The sequence below is a fragment of the Panthera uncia genome, chromosome F1 (genome assembly GCF_023721935.1).
Source record: "Panthera uncia isolate 11264 chromosome F1, Puncia_PCG_1.0, whole genome shotgun sequence".
Lineage (NCBI taxonomy): Eukaryota > Metazoa > Chordata > Mammalia > Carnivora > Felidae > Panthera > Panthera uncia.
The window spans coordinates 63,772,578-63,787,982 of record NC_064813.1 but is presented as its reverse complement, the minus strand read 5'-3'; the positions used below and the strand labels follow the sequence as shown (position 1 = coordinate 63,787,982).

The 15,405-nt window shown below is 56.8% G+C and overlaps 2 protein-coding genes across 2 annotated transcripts in view; both read left to right on the top strand.

Moving 5' to 3' along the window:
• The window catches only part of CADM3 (cell adhesion molecule 3), a 31,089-nt gene extending 27,851 nt beyond the window's left edge, over positions 1-3,238 (top strand). The window contains exon 10 of the mRNA XM_049634728.1: positions 729-3,238. Within this exon, the coding sequence (XP_049490685.1) occupies positions 729-847 (119 nt within the window). The 3' untranslated portion in view covers positions 848-3,238. The remainder of the gene's footprint in view (positions 1-728) is intronic.
• A 1,306-nt stretch (positions 3,239-4,544) lies between these two features.
• On the top strand, positions 4,545-6,065 carry ACKR1 (atypical chemokine receptor 1 (Duffy blood group)). Its single transcript, XM_049634719.1, has 2 exons — positions 4,545-4,642; positions 5,048-6,065. The coding sequence occupies exons 1-2, from the start codon at positions 4,619-4,621 to the stop codon at positions 6,041-6,043; spliced, it is 1,020 nt and encodes a 339-aa protein (XP_049490676.1). The 5' UTR covers positions 4,545-4,618; the 3' UTR covers positions 6,044-6,065.
• Positions 6,066-15,405: the final 9,340 nt, after the last annotated feature.

The following is a 15,405-nucleotide window of genomic DNA, read 5'->3' as shown; positions in this document are numbered from 1 at the left end:
GTGCACACACACACATATACACACAGGTACACACACATGCACACAGGATGTGCACACATACATGATTATGCACACATGCAGACACACACATACAGGTACACGTTCCACATGCAGGTGCACACACACATGCACACAGGATGTGCACACATACATGCTTATGAACACACGTGCATACACACACATGCACACATACACATACAGGTACATATTCCACACGCAGGTGCACACACATGCACACATACACACAGGTACACAATACACATGCGGGTGCACACACACACACGTACACATACACATACACAGGCACGCACGTGTACATACATGCATACTCATATACACAGGTGCATGCACGCTTGAGCACACATGTGCAGACAGGCATGCACATGCATACACGCATACACACGTGCACACATATACTCGCGTGCACACGCATGCATGCAGGCACACATACACACGCACCTATACACACACGTACTCACATGCGCACACACGCATGTGTACATACGTACACGTACATGCACTAACACGCACGCTTTTTTGCCTGTATTATAAATGAGATTCTAATTAAGGTTAGCATCCATTAATTCGTGGGGGCGTGGTCAGGTGATGGATGTTGACAGCAAGATGCAAACTGGGTCGGGCGGGGAAGAAGGCTCTAGGAGCAGGTGCGGTGGGTGGGCGAGGCCGGGGCAGGGGGCTTCAGAGGTGTGGAAACTGCCTCTCCCCAGGAACCTACCTGACACACGAGGCCAAAGGCTCGGATGACGCCCCAGATGCAGACACAGCCATCATCAACGCAGAAGGCGGGCAGTCGGGCGGGGATGACAAGAAGGAGTATTTCATCTAGAGGCGCCCAGCCACCTCCTACGCCCCCAGGGGCCCCGCGGGGACTGCCGGGGCCACCGCCAACCTGGACTTGTACAGAGCGACCCCAGGGCCGCCCCTCCCGCTTGCTCCCCGGCCCCCCCACCCCCCTGTACAGAATGTCTGCTTTGGGTGCGGTTTTGTACTCGGTTTGGAATGGGGAGGGAGGAGGGCGGGGGGGAGGGAGGGTTGCCCTCAGCCCTTTCCGTGGCTTCTCTGCGTTTGGGTTATTATTATTTTTATAACAATCCCAAATCAAATCCGTCTCCAGGCTGGAGGGGCAGGGGCCCCGGGGTGAGGAAAGCTAAAGCCCCTGGAGTGTTAGGAGGAGGGCGAAGGCGCAGGGGTCAGGACAGGGCTCTGAGCCGGGCTGGTGGGGGGGCGGGTGCCCTCTCCAGCCCCGCGTCCTCCACCTGGCTTTCTCCGGGGAGGGGATGGGGAGGTGGTGGGCGGAAGCCGCAGGGGCCCTCCCTCTGCTGGCCGGCCGCACACCTCCAGCTGGGGACAGGGAACCAGGCGCCGCCCCGTCGTCACCCCCCTCCCCCACCACCGCGGGAGAGGGGCGAGTGGGGGTCCCGAGGAGGCGTGACCTGCAGGTGGCAGGCAGCCAGGCAGGGACCCGGGGCCTCGACACGGGGAGGATGCAGGCCCCCGCGAGGAGGCGTGGGTCCTGGCAGAGGACCTCGCAGAGGCAGAGGAAGGATCGCAGAGATGGCGGTGGACCCCTGGGCCCCCTCCACGGCCAGGGAAGCCGGGCCCCTCGGGGGCGGCGCAGAGGAAGGCTGTCCCCTCCTGGCTCCGGCAGCTGTGGGAGCGGCGCCGCTCCGGGCCCCTTGCTCTGACCCGAGCCCCGAGCCCCGACTGTCGCTCGGCAACCACTCCTCCATGGCATCGCTCGGCAACCACTCCTCCCCGTCTTGTGCCGCCTGCACCCCTTCCCGTTCCCTCAGCAGCCAGGCAGACATAACAACAAAAATACTAAAAGGAGCTTCACTGCACTGAGCTGTTTCCTGCCCAGACGAGGGGAGTAATGTGAACTCTGCGGGTGTGTGGTTGTCGTGTCTGTGCTTGTGTCTGTGTGTGTGCACGTGTGTGTGTGTGTGCGCGCGCGCATGTGAAAGAAAGAGAGAGGGCCCCGGGGCAGGTGGGCAGGTGGGAGGCGGCAGGACGCGCGAAGGAAGGGCTTCGGGGGCAGGGGAGCCCTGGTCGGGCTGTGTCCCTCGCCTGGGCTGCCGCTGCATCCCCGCACGTCCCAGGCCACCCTCGGTGCCCGCCCGTCGCGGAGAGAACAGTCCCAGAATGTGTTTTGCTCAGCTGTCCGTCTCGTCTCTCCCTCAGACACAGAGCATCCAAACCCTGCCTCGATTTCCCTTCTCAGAGCCATGGAGTCAGTGCCACAGCCTCTGCTATGCAGCCCGCAGGCCTGTCCCCGGCACTGACCCTGGAATGACCACGGTCACTTCTCTCCCCGCCCCGTGCATAGTCGCTACCCTGCTCAGCGGGCGCTGGGGCTGAAGCCCGTCTCCTTCCCATCTCCACCCCTGCCTTCGATTTTCTGTCTTCCTCTGTTGCCGTGGAGATGAGGTTGCTCGCCCTCCCTGTCCTGCTGGGGGCGCCCTGCCTCAGAGCCAGAGCCCCTTGGCCCCGCTCCCCGCTCCAGCACGTCCTCCCTGAGGCCTGCCCACACCCCCCTCAGTTCAGGTAATGCCCTCGCGAATCTTCCAGCCGCTGGTCAGGGCCCTCGGGCACCACAGCCACCCCCGCCTGAGCCAGGGCGCCCCCGACCTCACAGCAGCAAGGCGGCCCGGGGCCCCAGGCCCGTGGGCTCCCCGTCTCCCAGCACCCGCTTTTGGGAAAATGACCTTTCCTCTTTGAGCTGAACCACTCTGTCCATATTACACAGAAGCCATATTTGTACGGGGGGGGCGGGGGGAGGGGCCGTCGTGCTGTGTGTGTCTGTCTGTGGGGTGGGGGGACGGGAGCAGGGAGGGGATCGTGTATCTTTATAATCTTTCTAACTCTCCTGTGCTGATCTCAGAGGGGCCACCCTCAATATATCTGGATTATCCGTGTCGTCCGGCTGCCTCCTTCTTCCTGCCCTTGCCCCCGTGGGGATATGTGCGTGTAAGGGCTTCTGCCGGCGTCCCCTGCACCTGCCGGGCCGCTCGCCCGAGGGCGTCTCTGATGGAAACAACAGAACTCTCCAAGGGAGAGAAGGGTGTTCACCCCCCTTGGGCTGGGTCCGTGCCTTCCAGAGTGTGCGGGGTGGGGCCCTGGACTGCTCCCCGCTGCCCTCTGCCCAGCGGTGCTGGAGGAGATGGAATCGGAGGCACCGTCAACCCCACTGCAGGAGAGACCCCCCTCGGAGGCACCGTCAACCCCACTGCAGGAGAGACCCCCCCCCCCAGCCCCCGCCAGAGCCACTGTCCAACCCGCTCACGTTGAACCTGAACTGAGCTGGCACCCTGGGGGGAAAGGGGACCATCTGTGTGAGGGACCCCCCCCGTGTGTCTTTGCTTCCCCCCTCTGGCCGCACGCACCCCAATATAGATGAGAAAGAGCTACCCGGTGAAACCGAGTAAAAACATCCCATGCTTTCTTGGAATGAAATGGTGTCACCTAACGGGCCCCTATCTCATCCTTCTGACTCCGATGCTCCGTGACTGCCCCCTCCCAACGTCCGGGCCCTCTCCCCACCCAAGAGAGAGTAAAATGCAGGGGTGGGGAACGAAAGAGCAGAGACCGTGAGAAGCGGCGGAGGGGAAGGGGCCGCGGAAGAACAGAGGCGTTGGCTCAGGGGGACGCGTCCGCAGCCCTGTGAGGAACTTCACATTTGGTAGGACGCCAGCCCAGTGTAGCAGCTCCAGAGGCGTTCCGGCCCCCGACAGAAGTATGGACAGAGATTACCCCACAGGCAGCATTTTAAAATCTGCTGTCCCATCCTCCGCCAGGGGCTGCTCTGACTCGTCACACTGTGTGTGGTGCTTGCATGGAGAATGCATTCACCACGCCCACCGGTGGCCAGACACCCAGTCACTCCCCGAAGCAGCTTCATTGTGCAGCCTGGGCAACTGCCCCCCGGCCCTTCCCCTACTCACACCGGACCGGCCAGACGCCTGCCTGACGCCCAGCCCTCAGATCCGTGCGCATGGCACACAGCACGCAGCCACCCACACAGACAGGTGCACGGGCCCCTCAGGCCGCGAACGCCCCCAGGATCCAACCCCAGGCCCCACTGACACGCCCCCCGCCCCCCACAAACATGTCGCCCTGGATCCAGTTCAAGGGGATGGAGAAGCAGCGAGAGTCATCGACTGTCCTTTCCCTCCACTTTCCCAGCACGCCTCTTATCGCTGTCTTGCGCGTAACCCCTGGCCCTCTCTTCCTTCCTTGTGCCTGAAGGATCCGTCCTGGCTGGAAAGCCCCCTGGCTTCTCAGCCTCCCTTTCCACCTGTGGGAAAATACCCACTATCTGGTCGCCACCTTTTTCCTTTCCCGAGTGCAGGTCCCACTGGCGGAATCCAGCCTCAAAACAGGAAGTCCTGGGCTGGTGCCCCCCGCGGGCCTGAGGCCGAGACAGGCAATGGGCGTGGGGCAAAGGCTTCCTGACTTTCCCGCTCCCCCCCGCCGCCTGGCCCATGGCCCTGCCCAGAACTGATGGCCTTCATTAGTCCCTGGCACTTATCTTGGAGCCACAGTCACCGACAGGACGTCCCCGGCCCTTGCCTCTGCCTGCTCTGAGCTCAGCGGCACCATGGGGAACTGTCTGCAGCACCGGGTGAGTGTGGGGCCAGGCCCGCGGCCCCCCACCTCTTGGCCCGTGGTCTTTCTGTCTGCCCCTCGGTGGTCTTCATACGCCTTTCCTTCTCTCCTCGTCTCTCACCCTCCCTCTTCTTCCTTTTTTTCCCTCCCACTCTGGTCTCCTGGGCCCCCCCCCCCCATCATCATCCTCACTTCCAGCCGGGTCCCGGGTGCCCCGGCCCTGACGTCGTCCGACTCTTACGGTGCTCTCCGGTCCCTCCCCTGCCCCTCCCTCCCAGGCTCCGGGGCTCCCTGTGCCGGCCTCTCCCACTGTCCCCCCTGCTTCCACTCCACCTGTCCCCCTCTCCCTGCCCTCACTCCCCCGGACTCTTCAGTGGGGTAAGCCGATGATCTGATTGTCCCCTTTGGGGATGCCCTCCAGGTGGCGGATGAGGATGCTACAAAGTTCACCTTGGGAGAAGATATTTGGGATGAGTTTAATGACTCCTATGACATGAACTACAACTACAGCATTGTGGAAGCCGCCGCCCCCTGCCGCTCCTGCCCCCTGCTCGACGACTCCTCTCTGCCCTTCTTCGTCCTCGCCAGCGTCCTGGGCATCCTTGCGGGGGGAGCCGTGCTCTTTGCGCTTCTCAGGCCTCTCTTCCACTGGCGGGTCTGCCCTGAGCGGCCGGTCCTCGTACAGCTGGCCGTGGGCAGCACCCTCTTCAGTATCGTGGTGCCCATCCTGGCCCCGGGCCTCAACGGGATCCAGAGCACAGCCCTGTGCCGCCTGGCACACTTGTTCTGGTACGGCTCAGCCTTTGCCCAGGCTCTGCTGATTGGGTGCCACGCCTGCCTGGGCCCCAAACTGGATGTGGGCCACGTCGCAGGCATCACCCTGTGGCTCACTGTGGGACTCTGGGGAGCGGCTCTTCTCCTGGGGCTGCCCGTCACGCTGGCCAGTGACACTTCCCGTGGACTCTGCTCCCTGAGCTTCAACAAGAGCCCCAGGTTTCTGCCACTTTTGCACGTGGTGGCCAGCTTTACCGCCTTCACCTTGTTGCCACTGGGCTTGTTAGGTACCAAGGCGCTGACGAAAGCGTGGGGCAGGTGGCCAGGTCCCTGCGTTAGTGTCCTGTGGGTCTGGTTTGTTTTCTGGTGGCCTCACGGGCTGGCTCTGGGGTTGGACTTCCTTGTGAGGTCCAAGTCCTTGGTACTGTCGACGTGTCTGGCCCAGCAGGCTCTGGACCTGCTCCTGCACCTGGCAGAGGCCCTGGCGATACTCCACGGTGTGGCCACACCCCTGCTCCTGGCTCTGTTCTACCACCAGACCACCCGCACGCCCCTGCCCTCCCTGCCTCTCTCGGCAAGACGGCCTTCTCATCTGGACCCCCCGGGAGGCAAGTCCCAGCTCCCTTCGCACCTGTCAACCTGAATTAAAGTCTACGCTACTGTTACCGAGCTGCTGGTTTCTCGTTTTATCCGGGGACGCAGAGGAGAGGAAGGAGAATGGAGAGGGAGAGGGAGAGAGGGAGGGATTTCACACCAGACTTCCCGGCCAGCGTCTGTTTCTCTAGCTGGCCTGGGGAGAAAGTGTACAAACACCCTCAGGGCGCACAGATGTTCTCTCTAGAGGCTACCGCTATCTCAAAGGCAAGGGGAAGAGGCACCAGAGAATGAGGGGAGCCGCTACCCCTGAAAAACTCGAAGAGATGGCTTAGCAGATGAGGAAGGAAGAGAAACTGTTGCGGAAAAGCAGGGATAGAGACCACGGGCCCCAGAGAGAGAAAAACAGAGAAGAGTGAAAACGAGCCAAGAACGGGACTCCCCACCCTGGCTGGCTCGTCCCGCCTTCCTCTCCACCTTCTATCCGACACCTGTTGGCTTTGCTTAGAGATCAGGGTGGTGGGCAAGGAGGAGAGAAGCATCCTGGGGGACCTCACTTAGTCCGGGAACATTCATTCGAGAGAATTCCCAAAGCCACTTCCCAGGAATCATCTCTCTGAAGTTTATTTCTCGGCAGGACCCTAATCCCCGTGCGTGTACACGCGTGCATGTGTGTGTGTGTGTGTGTGTGCTCACGTGGGTGTGCATCTGTCTCTATCTGTAGGGACCCATCCATGCTGGGTGCAGGCATGAGATACCACTCGTCCGCGTGCGGCTCGCCTGCCCGTCAGTGTCCGCACCACACACACCTGTGTGCCAGCTCTGACTTCTCTCAGACCCTTCCTTCCACTTTGTCCCCTTCTCCGTCCTGGTTTTCAGGACATGGGATCAGGATTTATGACTCAGTCCTTGCCCAAATGAGTTTTCTTTCCCCCGGCTTCTGTGCTGAGTCTTTTCTGTGTGGGATGCGTAGCGGGAACGAAACATCAAGAAGTCCAGAAGGTTGAGACACTTCAAAGGGAGGGGCCTGATCTGACTCATCTTCTGCTTAGAATCCCCCAAATTTCCCTTTCAAACCCCGGCTCCTGAAATGAACCTTTCTCGCCCCACAAATCTTTCCCTCCACCTTCTACACCACACCCCGCTGCTGCCCTGGGAGCTTCTCCCCCAGATACCACCCCCACCCCCCACTCCCTGGCTGCATGATCCTGACCCTGGGGGCTTTTTCCTCCAAGTTTGGGCCATGGTCGGAAGGCCACTGGATAAGCAGAACAACTTCTGCCACCAACAAATTCACCCTCTACCCGAGATGCCACACACAAAAACGAGTTTCTCCCTCCAAGCCAATTCAAAGCTGGGGAAACTTGAGAGGGTACCTTCCCCACCTGTCTGAATCCGGATACCGCCTCTCCGCTTCCTAAAGATGCAGGCTAACCCGGTTTTCCCCTACACCGTTTCTGCTGGACTCTCCGGGCTCGGAGATAAATAGGAGAGTGCAGGAGAGGAGCAGGCGGGAGCTAGAACAGCCCAGGCAGGCGGCAGACAGGCTCCGGAATTTTCCTGGGTGGGTGCGTGACAAAGCCTCGAAATCCGCCCGCCCCCCACCCCACAACCTCCTGTCTCCTAGCAACCCCCAGGATAGCTGCGGATTGGTACATCCTAAATGGAAAGGCGGGACTTAGGGCCGGTGGAGCCGCGGGAGGCCCGTTCTGAGACAGAAAGGAGAGAGGAGAAAAATGCAGGAAAACCAGAGAATTTACAAACCTAAATTATAATAAGGCCTCCAACCACCGGTCGTGAAGACGTCACAGGCTTTTCTCTCTTACCCCCTTTGCAGCGGCTCCTGGGGACCCGCCAGCCCTGCCCTCTCCCCATCTTCCTGGACATCACCCAGCCCCTCGCGGGGCCCTGGATGCCAGGCTGACCTAGTTGAGAGGCAGGGGAGGGTGTTTGCCTTCGCTGAGCCTTCCAGGGTAATCTGATGCACGTGGAGGCTGTCTTTAAGCCCCCGGGGCTGTGCCCTCCAGCCCCGGCCGGGCCTCTAGACAGAAACCGCTCCTGCTGGGTCTGGCTGCAGAGAAACCCAGACAGGCCCCCCCTATCACATCTCTCACCAAGCAAAGGCGGAGGCAGAAGCCGGTGGCTGATAAGAGGTCTGGGAGGTTGGAGCGGCCTCCCCACACTTATCTCCGGCCCATCCCACCCCAGTCCCTCTGGGCGGCCCTTCCGGTACCGTGTACTGCCCTGGGATACGCCTTCCGTGAGCCTGATCCTGACCGTGGCCATTTCTTCAAGGCTCTCCTGGAGTCCTGCCACCCCAGGCCATTGGACCCACCTCATGCTGCCAACCTCCCCCAAACTGGTCTGAATGTGGCATCTTTTCAGCGACCCCTCAAGCATCCAGATCCTGTTTCCTTAGAACCCTTCAGAATTTAATCTTAGGGTTGGCAGGGACATAAGCTGTGTATGAGTTACTGGGCCCCTGGGCTAAAGGAACAATCCTCTCAGAAATACGAGAGCAGGAGGCAAGCTCTGGGAGCAGGCCAGGCCCTGGGGAGGATCCCTCCGCACTGCCTCAGGAAAGAACACTGAGGAACACTGAGGCCCACGGTTCATACATTCCGGGCTGGGGCCCCTCCCAGAAGATGCAGGAAACAGATACCTGACCTCACACCCTTTTTCCCAACCCCGAACCCCACAGCCCCATCATCATCATCGCCTTCCCCCAGGGGCGGCCCTCGGAGGAATTCTGATGGAAGACTTCCCTGGGATCTCAAACCCAATTCCTCGCCAGCTCTAATTGCCAGGGATTTGCATGAAAACCATCGCATGCTATCTAATTATTCTGACAACAGCAGCCGCCGTCTGGGCACAAGGAGAATCTCAGCTTTAATTAACAACAATGCACCTTGCAGACCAATGTGACTGTTCAGGTTAATTAACAAGTCCAAGTCCTTCCAAATGGAACGCGCGCATCTTTGGGGTGATTTGGGGGGGAGGGCTGTGGGGCACGCAGGGGGCGGGGCCGGCTGAGAAAGGAGCTCCCCGCAAAAGTGGGCGTGGCCTCTGGGGCCTGGGGCCTACATGGACAGAGGGGATCCCCAGGACACAGAGCCCCTTGCAAAACTGGTTTAGGGGAAGTGGGGGCACAGTTGTAGGGGATTTCAGCCGTCTGTGTGGAACACTTAGATTTCGGAGACCTCAGACACGTTTGTATAAACGAGAGGAAGAAGTCCTCACAATTCTTAAGCATGTCTCACTGGCCACCCAGGTGTTTGGGAACTGGGTTTTGTAGCATGAGAGCCCCGACTGTCCCAACGCCGACGTGTCTCTCCACGTTTCTTTGTTTTTGTTTGTACCGTATTTGGGGGGCACTTAATGTTGCCTACTACTCCCGAAGATTCCCAGAGAATGTTCTGAGCCCTGCAAACTGCGTCTTTCTGAAGGGCCCGAGGCTTGTCTTCTCCCTCGAAGTCGGGTGTTACTAGTGTTTGGGGAAGAGGGAATCATAGGTCTCTTGGGAAATCTGATGAAAGTTACCAAATCTCTCTTTGGGACAACAGAATATTACATCCACAGTTTGTCATGGAGTCCTTCCCCACTGCCCTTGGAGTTTAACTCTGGCCTTTCACACGAGCACGACTTCTGTGATGGACTGTGGCTTCACCTCGCCCTTGCTCCCCAAGCTTGAAGCCCAGTGACCTAAAGAATGTGCTGTTCCTTGGATGGGCAAATCCCATTTCTATTCTGGGCTTTGCGCAGGACATCCCTTCTGCCTGGACTGTTCCCTGTGCACTTTATGGGACTGGTCCCTTCTCATCCCTGGGGTCTCGATGCAAATATCTCCTCTTCCCAGGCTGACTTTTCCTGACATGCAGTGTGATGTAGCCCCACCGCCACCCCCACGCACCCAATTATTCTCCACCGATTCGCCAGGAGGTTTCCAGTGTGTATGCGTCATACACTGCCATGTCCCTTTTCTTCATTTGTTTGCTACCACTTTACTGCTGATCTGCAACCCCCCCCCCTCACCACCACAGAAAAGCAAGTATCAAGAGTACAGGAGCTTTTTCTCTGTTGTGACTGGAACATAGAGCTCAGCAAATGTGTGCTAAATATGTGAATGAATTAATTTCATATGAATCAAGTGTGGACTCCCACCCTGGAGGGTTTCCAAGCTCCTAGGAAAGAGGAGCAAGTAAACAGCCCCAGAGCCCCCAGCTCCTCTCCAGAAGCCCCCCAGGATACCTCTCTGGGCCTCCAAGGGCTACACACGGCCAGGGTTGGGGGCTGAAGAGACTGGGGGACTGTCGCACAAGATTTCTGGCCTGGGAACCTGTTTTCTCTGTCAACTTTGGGCCAGGGGCAGCCAGGGGACTCACCACAGTCCCTGAACCTCAGGTTGGAGTGATGCTTGTTTTCCTTCGGGACAGTGCAGCTTTGGACAGCAGGGGCGAGCCAGGAGGACTGTCATCCTTCATATTTACCTAAGGAAAAGGGAGTCCCCAGAGAGGCCCCCAAGTTCAAGGAGACTGTCTTCCACTGGCTCAGAATCAAATTTGGAGCCTGGCCACCTCTTCAGATTTGATCACACTCAGGGAGGGAACCCACACTTTTTGTGGGCCTCAGAGACATTTTGGCCTTCCTGCCATTTGTTCCTTATCATTCCTTCTCCTCAGCTTCAGTTCCAGCCCAGCTCCCCCCACCCCCATTCCCTTCCTGACCTCTGAACTCTGGTTCCTTCTCTCACCTCCGATAGCCCCACCCCCACCCACTGTGGCAATTCATTTTCTTGAAACTCTGGGCATTTAGTCAGGTTAACCCTTTAAGGCACTTAGGGGTGTGTAACTCATTTCATTTCAAAGATGTATTTTTTTTTCAACGTTTTATTTATTTTTGAGAGAGAGAGAGAGAGAGAGAGAGAGAGTGGGCAGAGGAGGGGCAGAGAACGAGGGAGACACACAATCCAAAGCAGGCTCCAGGCTCCAAGCTGTCAGCACAGAGCCTGACACGGGGCTTGAACCCACTAACCATGAGGTCATGACCTGAGCCGAAGCTGGACGCTTAACCAACTGAGCCACCCAGGCGCCCCTAAAGGATGTATCATTGAGTGCCTACTAAGTTCAGGACCCTGGGACAGGTACCAGCAGACATAGAAATGACTCACACAACTCTAGACATCCACATCTCCCTGGACCCATCTGGTCCCTTCCTGTCCCCTTCCTTCCTTGGTTCTCAGGATTTCCCAGCCCTCTCCTTAATAATCTTAATGGACACACAGAAACCCCACGAGAACTTGGTCACCTTGATTGCTCAGTCCAGGCTTCTATTTCACAACTAAAGACCCTTAACAAATCCCAAAGCCCCTCATCAGCGCGTGGTCCTGCCTCACTGTCACGGCCAGGAATGCTCTTTATGTACAGATGCAGAGAAGATACAAGAATGAAGGGCATTTTCCCCTTATATGCCCGGGGGGTTGGGGGGGGGGCGGTGGATTGTGGAAGGGCAATTACCCAGAGGGGAGGGAACGGGTATGGAGCGGCGGGGGAAGAGAGTGTTTTACAAATCAGTTGCCCTTTCCTGTCAGTGACCTGACGAAGGGGTGAGGAAGAGTGGAAGGTCTGTGCTTGCAGCCCGGAGGCTCCAAAGGCCTTCTCGTGTGCCTCCTCCCTGCATCCACTCCTTCGCTCTCCGGGATGGAGCCACACACCCCACGTTCCTGACTGACTGACAGAGGGAGATCCCTGGCAGTGTCGGGAGTGCAAGTGGGTTGGAGGGGAGGCCACCGGGATAGCAAAAACTGCAGAGATTAAACACAATGTAATAGAAATTAAGGCAAAACTGCGTTTTAAAAAAATTACTTGCACAAAAACAGGATGTAAGAGACCTGACTCAACAGAAGTTCTTATATATTTAAAAAAAAAAAAAAAAAAAAAAAAAAACCTTGCAGGTTTCCTTGGCCACAGGCTTGAGATGATTCAATAGTGTGTGTGGCGGCCAAAAAGCGAATGAGACTCAAGCTGCACTGAGAACCGCAACGTACAGGACAAGGCAGGGCACCCCAACGTGCCTTCCTGCCCTGCCCAGGCCAGCTTTGCCATGGAGGGCTCAGCTCTGGGGGCCACGCTAACAAATCAGAGCTCTTTAAAGGGGCGTGGGGACGCCTGGGTGGCTCAGTGCATCAAGTGTCCGACTCTTGGTTTCAGCCCGGGTCGTGATCTCGCACTTGGTGGGTTCAAGTGCCGTGTCGGGCTCTGTGCTGGTGGGCTCACTGGTGGTGAGCCTGCTTGGGATCCTCTCTCTCTTCCTCTCTCTCAAAATAAATAAATAAATAAACTTAAAAAAATAAAGGGGAGTGGATAAAATGACAGCAATGTGGAGACAAGGCTACTTCTCCACAGAGGGGCTGAAGGAGCAGGGGAGGTGGGTGGGACCCCCAACTCTGGGAAAATGTCAAAAACACACAGCTACCTTCACGTAACCGGATGGCTGTCCTGCGAAAGGAGCTTGAGGTCAGAGTGCAGCTGCAGATGTAGAACTGGGAACACTGGACGGGAAGAAGTAACCCAGACCGCTTTTGACTGAATGTTAAGAAAGGTTTTCCACAAGCGATGACAGCTTACAGGGGTCGGCTGTGGCATTCCTGTTATTGTAAATAATGCACGCGCGCACACACACACACACAGAGAACTCTGCACCGCTCTGTGCTCTTGTGTTACAGGGGTGAACATATCCGAGCTCCGCTTTGCCCTTGTGGGGTCTGGAGACAAATGGGAGAGGTAGAGATTATGCACCTACACACACACAGATACATCGTGCATGCTGTTCAGTGCTGTTACAGGAAGACAGAGCCGCTACCCTGTGAGAATAAGAGGACAGATCTGATTTGAGTTATGGGCTCACAGTTCCAGAAAGGATTCGGGCTGAGGCCGAACAGGAACGAATCCTCAGACATAGCGGAGGGGTGTCCCATGCACTGGGACAGAGCCAGAACCAGCGCAGCAGCTTTCCTCCAAATGGACAGGGCAACAGGGCTGTCTGGGGAGAGGCGTTCAGTAGTCCTTGACTCGATTCGAGATATTCTGAACCAGAATATTTGGTAGCAGAAGACTCTGTGAGAATCCATGATGATAGGTTAAATGAGAGAGCTAGACCAGAATCCCTCTTCTTTGATGCCGGTGGCTGTGTTCCCCCCTGGTGATGATTTTAATCTCTATGCTTGGATCCTTGAATTAAAGTCCCCTGGCTCAGAGCTGGGATACTTTGGTCTCTTGCAAACCTGGTCTGTAGAACAATGAAGGGATTCTTAACCAGATATGCGCCTGACCTGAATCTTTCCAAGCGGTGGGTACCATTCCAAGCACTGATTGCTGCAAAAACAAAAACAAAAACAAAAACAAAAAACAAAAAACAAAAAACAAAAAACAAAAAAAAAAAACCCAAAAACAAAAAAAAACCTGTAGCTGGTGCCTGGGGTCCCTCTAGTGGTCAGAAGTTGTCACTTCGGCTCCCCTTTCTGTCCAGACCCTGATTTGGCCCTGAATTCTTAGATGGTATCTGCTCTATAAGGTCGAAGGGGCACTTTGAAAGGAAAGCAGAGAAGTTGAAATACAGATTTTAGAAAGCTCTTCCCTAGAATTGGCACTAAGAAATAGAGCTAAGAACAAAGTAGAACTTAGAACTAAGGAAATGCTTACCAATTACTTGCCCCCTGCCCCTTGTTGCCATGTTTGGATGGTCTTTTTTTTTTTTTTTTTTTTTTTTAAGTTTATTCAGGGGCGCCTGGGTGGCTCAGTCGGTTAAGCCTCCAACTTCGGCTCAGGTCATGATCTCACAGTTCATGAGTTCCAGCCCCGCGTCAGCTCTGTGCTGACAGCTCAGAGCCTGGAGCCTGCTTTGGATTGTGTCTCCCTCTCTCTCTGCCCCTCTCCTGCTCGCATGCTCTCTCTCTCAATCTCTCTCTCTCTCAAAAATAAACATTTAAAAAAATTAAGAAAATAAAATAAAGTCTTATTTATTTATTTTGAGAGAGAGAGAGCACAGGCAGAAGAGGGACAAAGATGGAGAGAGAGAATCCCAAGCAGGCTCCACACTGTCAGCGCAGAGCCCGATGCCCAGTTTGAACTCCACGAACCGTGAGATCATGACCTGAGCTGAAGTCAAGAGCCAGACGCTTAATAGACTGAGCCACCCAGATGCTCCTGGATGATCTTAATTTAGGTACCTCCTGCTAACCAGAGTAGACAGCTCCACAGGACGCCCAGCCATCGGCCAGGGATTCCAAGGTCGTCTCTGTTCCCTGAGGAAGTACACGGGGTATGTGTATGAGGACTGGGCGTTTGGACAGAGCACTGGGTGGAGCTGGGACAGCTGGGTCGTGGCGTTCTGAGCTCAGCCGCTCGGCTTTCTGAGCCTCCGTGTTCCCACTTGAGAAGAAGCAGGTAAGGGCGCCAGTCCTGCCTGGCTCACAGATCTGACTTCAAGATTCAACGAACTGACAGATGCGGAAGCTGTAAAATGAGCCACGGCGAGGAGAAGAGCGCCACGATTAGCATTAAAGGAGAGTCCGTCCCCGCAGGCAGCTGGCAAAGTGTCCACGCCTTCTGGGCCGTCCACTCCCCCCACGTGTAAATTCCGGCAAAGGCAGTGATGCGCCAGCTCCCCGGACGGGCGTCCTCCCTCCAGCTCCGTTCCTGTGTCTCCACTCAGCCCTGGGACCCAAAGGCTAACGGAATGTGCCGGAGACAGTGTAACAGGGAGCTCCAAGGAAGCGCTCCTTTAAAAGAGGCTGGCCCGGGGAGGTTGATAACGGGGGCTGGTGCAGGCATTTTGCTGGCATTTGAACTGGCTTTGGCTGCAGTACAGGATTATTTAGGGCAGAGCCTAAAATGTTCTTGGACTGCCAAAGAGCACCGATGCCTCCGCCATGCTGTTTGTTGTACTGAACCTCGCCCCAGGGACCCTAAAACGACCATATTCCAGCTCTTTTCACAGGGCCACCTAGGGTGTCGGTCCCTCGGAAGACGGCGTCCCTCGGAGGCTCCTTGTGGTGGGAGGCGGAGTGGTGGGGAGAACTTGTCTGCTCGGCAGGCAGGCACTGAGCTTCCCCCAGCCGTTTGGGGACAAATTAATGTCGCATAGTCTACACCCTTGCCACTCAAAATATGGGCTACGGATCACAGTACTGGGATGCCCTGGGAGCTCACAGGAAATACAGACTCTCAGGCCCCATCCCAGACCTGTTGCTCCATCAGAAACAGCACTTTATTTTTTTTAATATAGTTTTTCAATGTTTATTCATTTTTGAGAGAGAGAGAGAGACAGAGCACGAGCAGGGGAGGGGCAGAGAGAGAGGGAGACACAGAATCAGAAGAAGGCTCCAGGCTCCGAGCTGGCAGCACAGAGCCCGAC

Excerpts from the sequence above, each read along its gene's own strand:
- ACKR1 (XM_049634719.1), top strand. The coding sequence starts at position 4,619 with ATGGGGAACTGTCTGCAGCACCGG. Across the intron at positions 4,643-5,047 it reads GGAACTGTCTGCAGCACCGG|GTGGCGGATGAGGATGCTAC; the intron begins GTGAGTGTGGGG and ends GATGCCCTCCAG.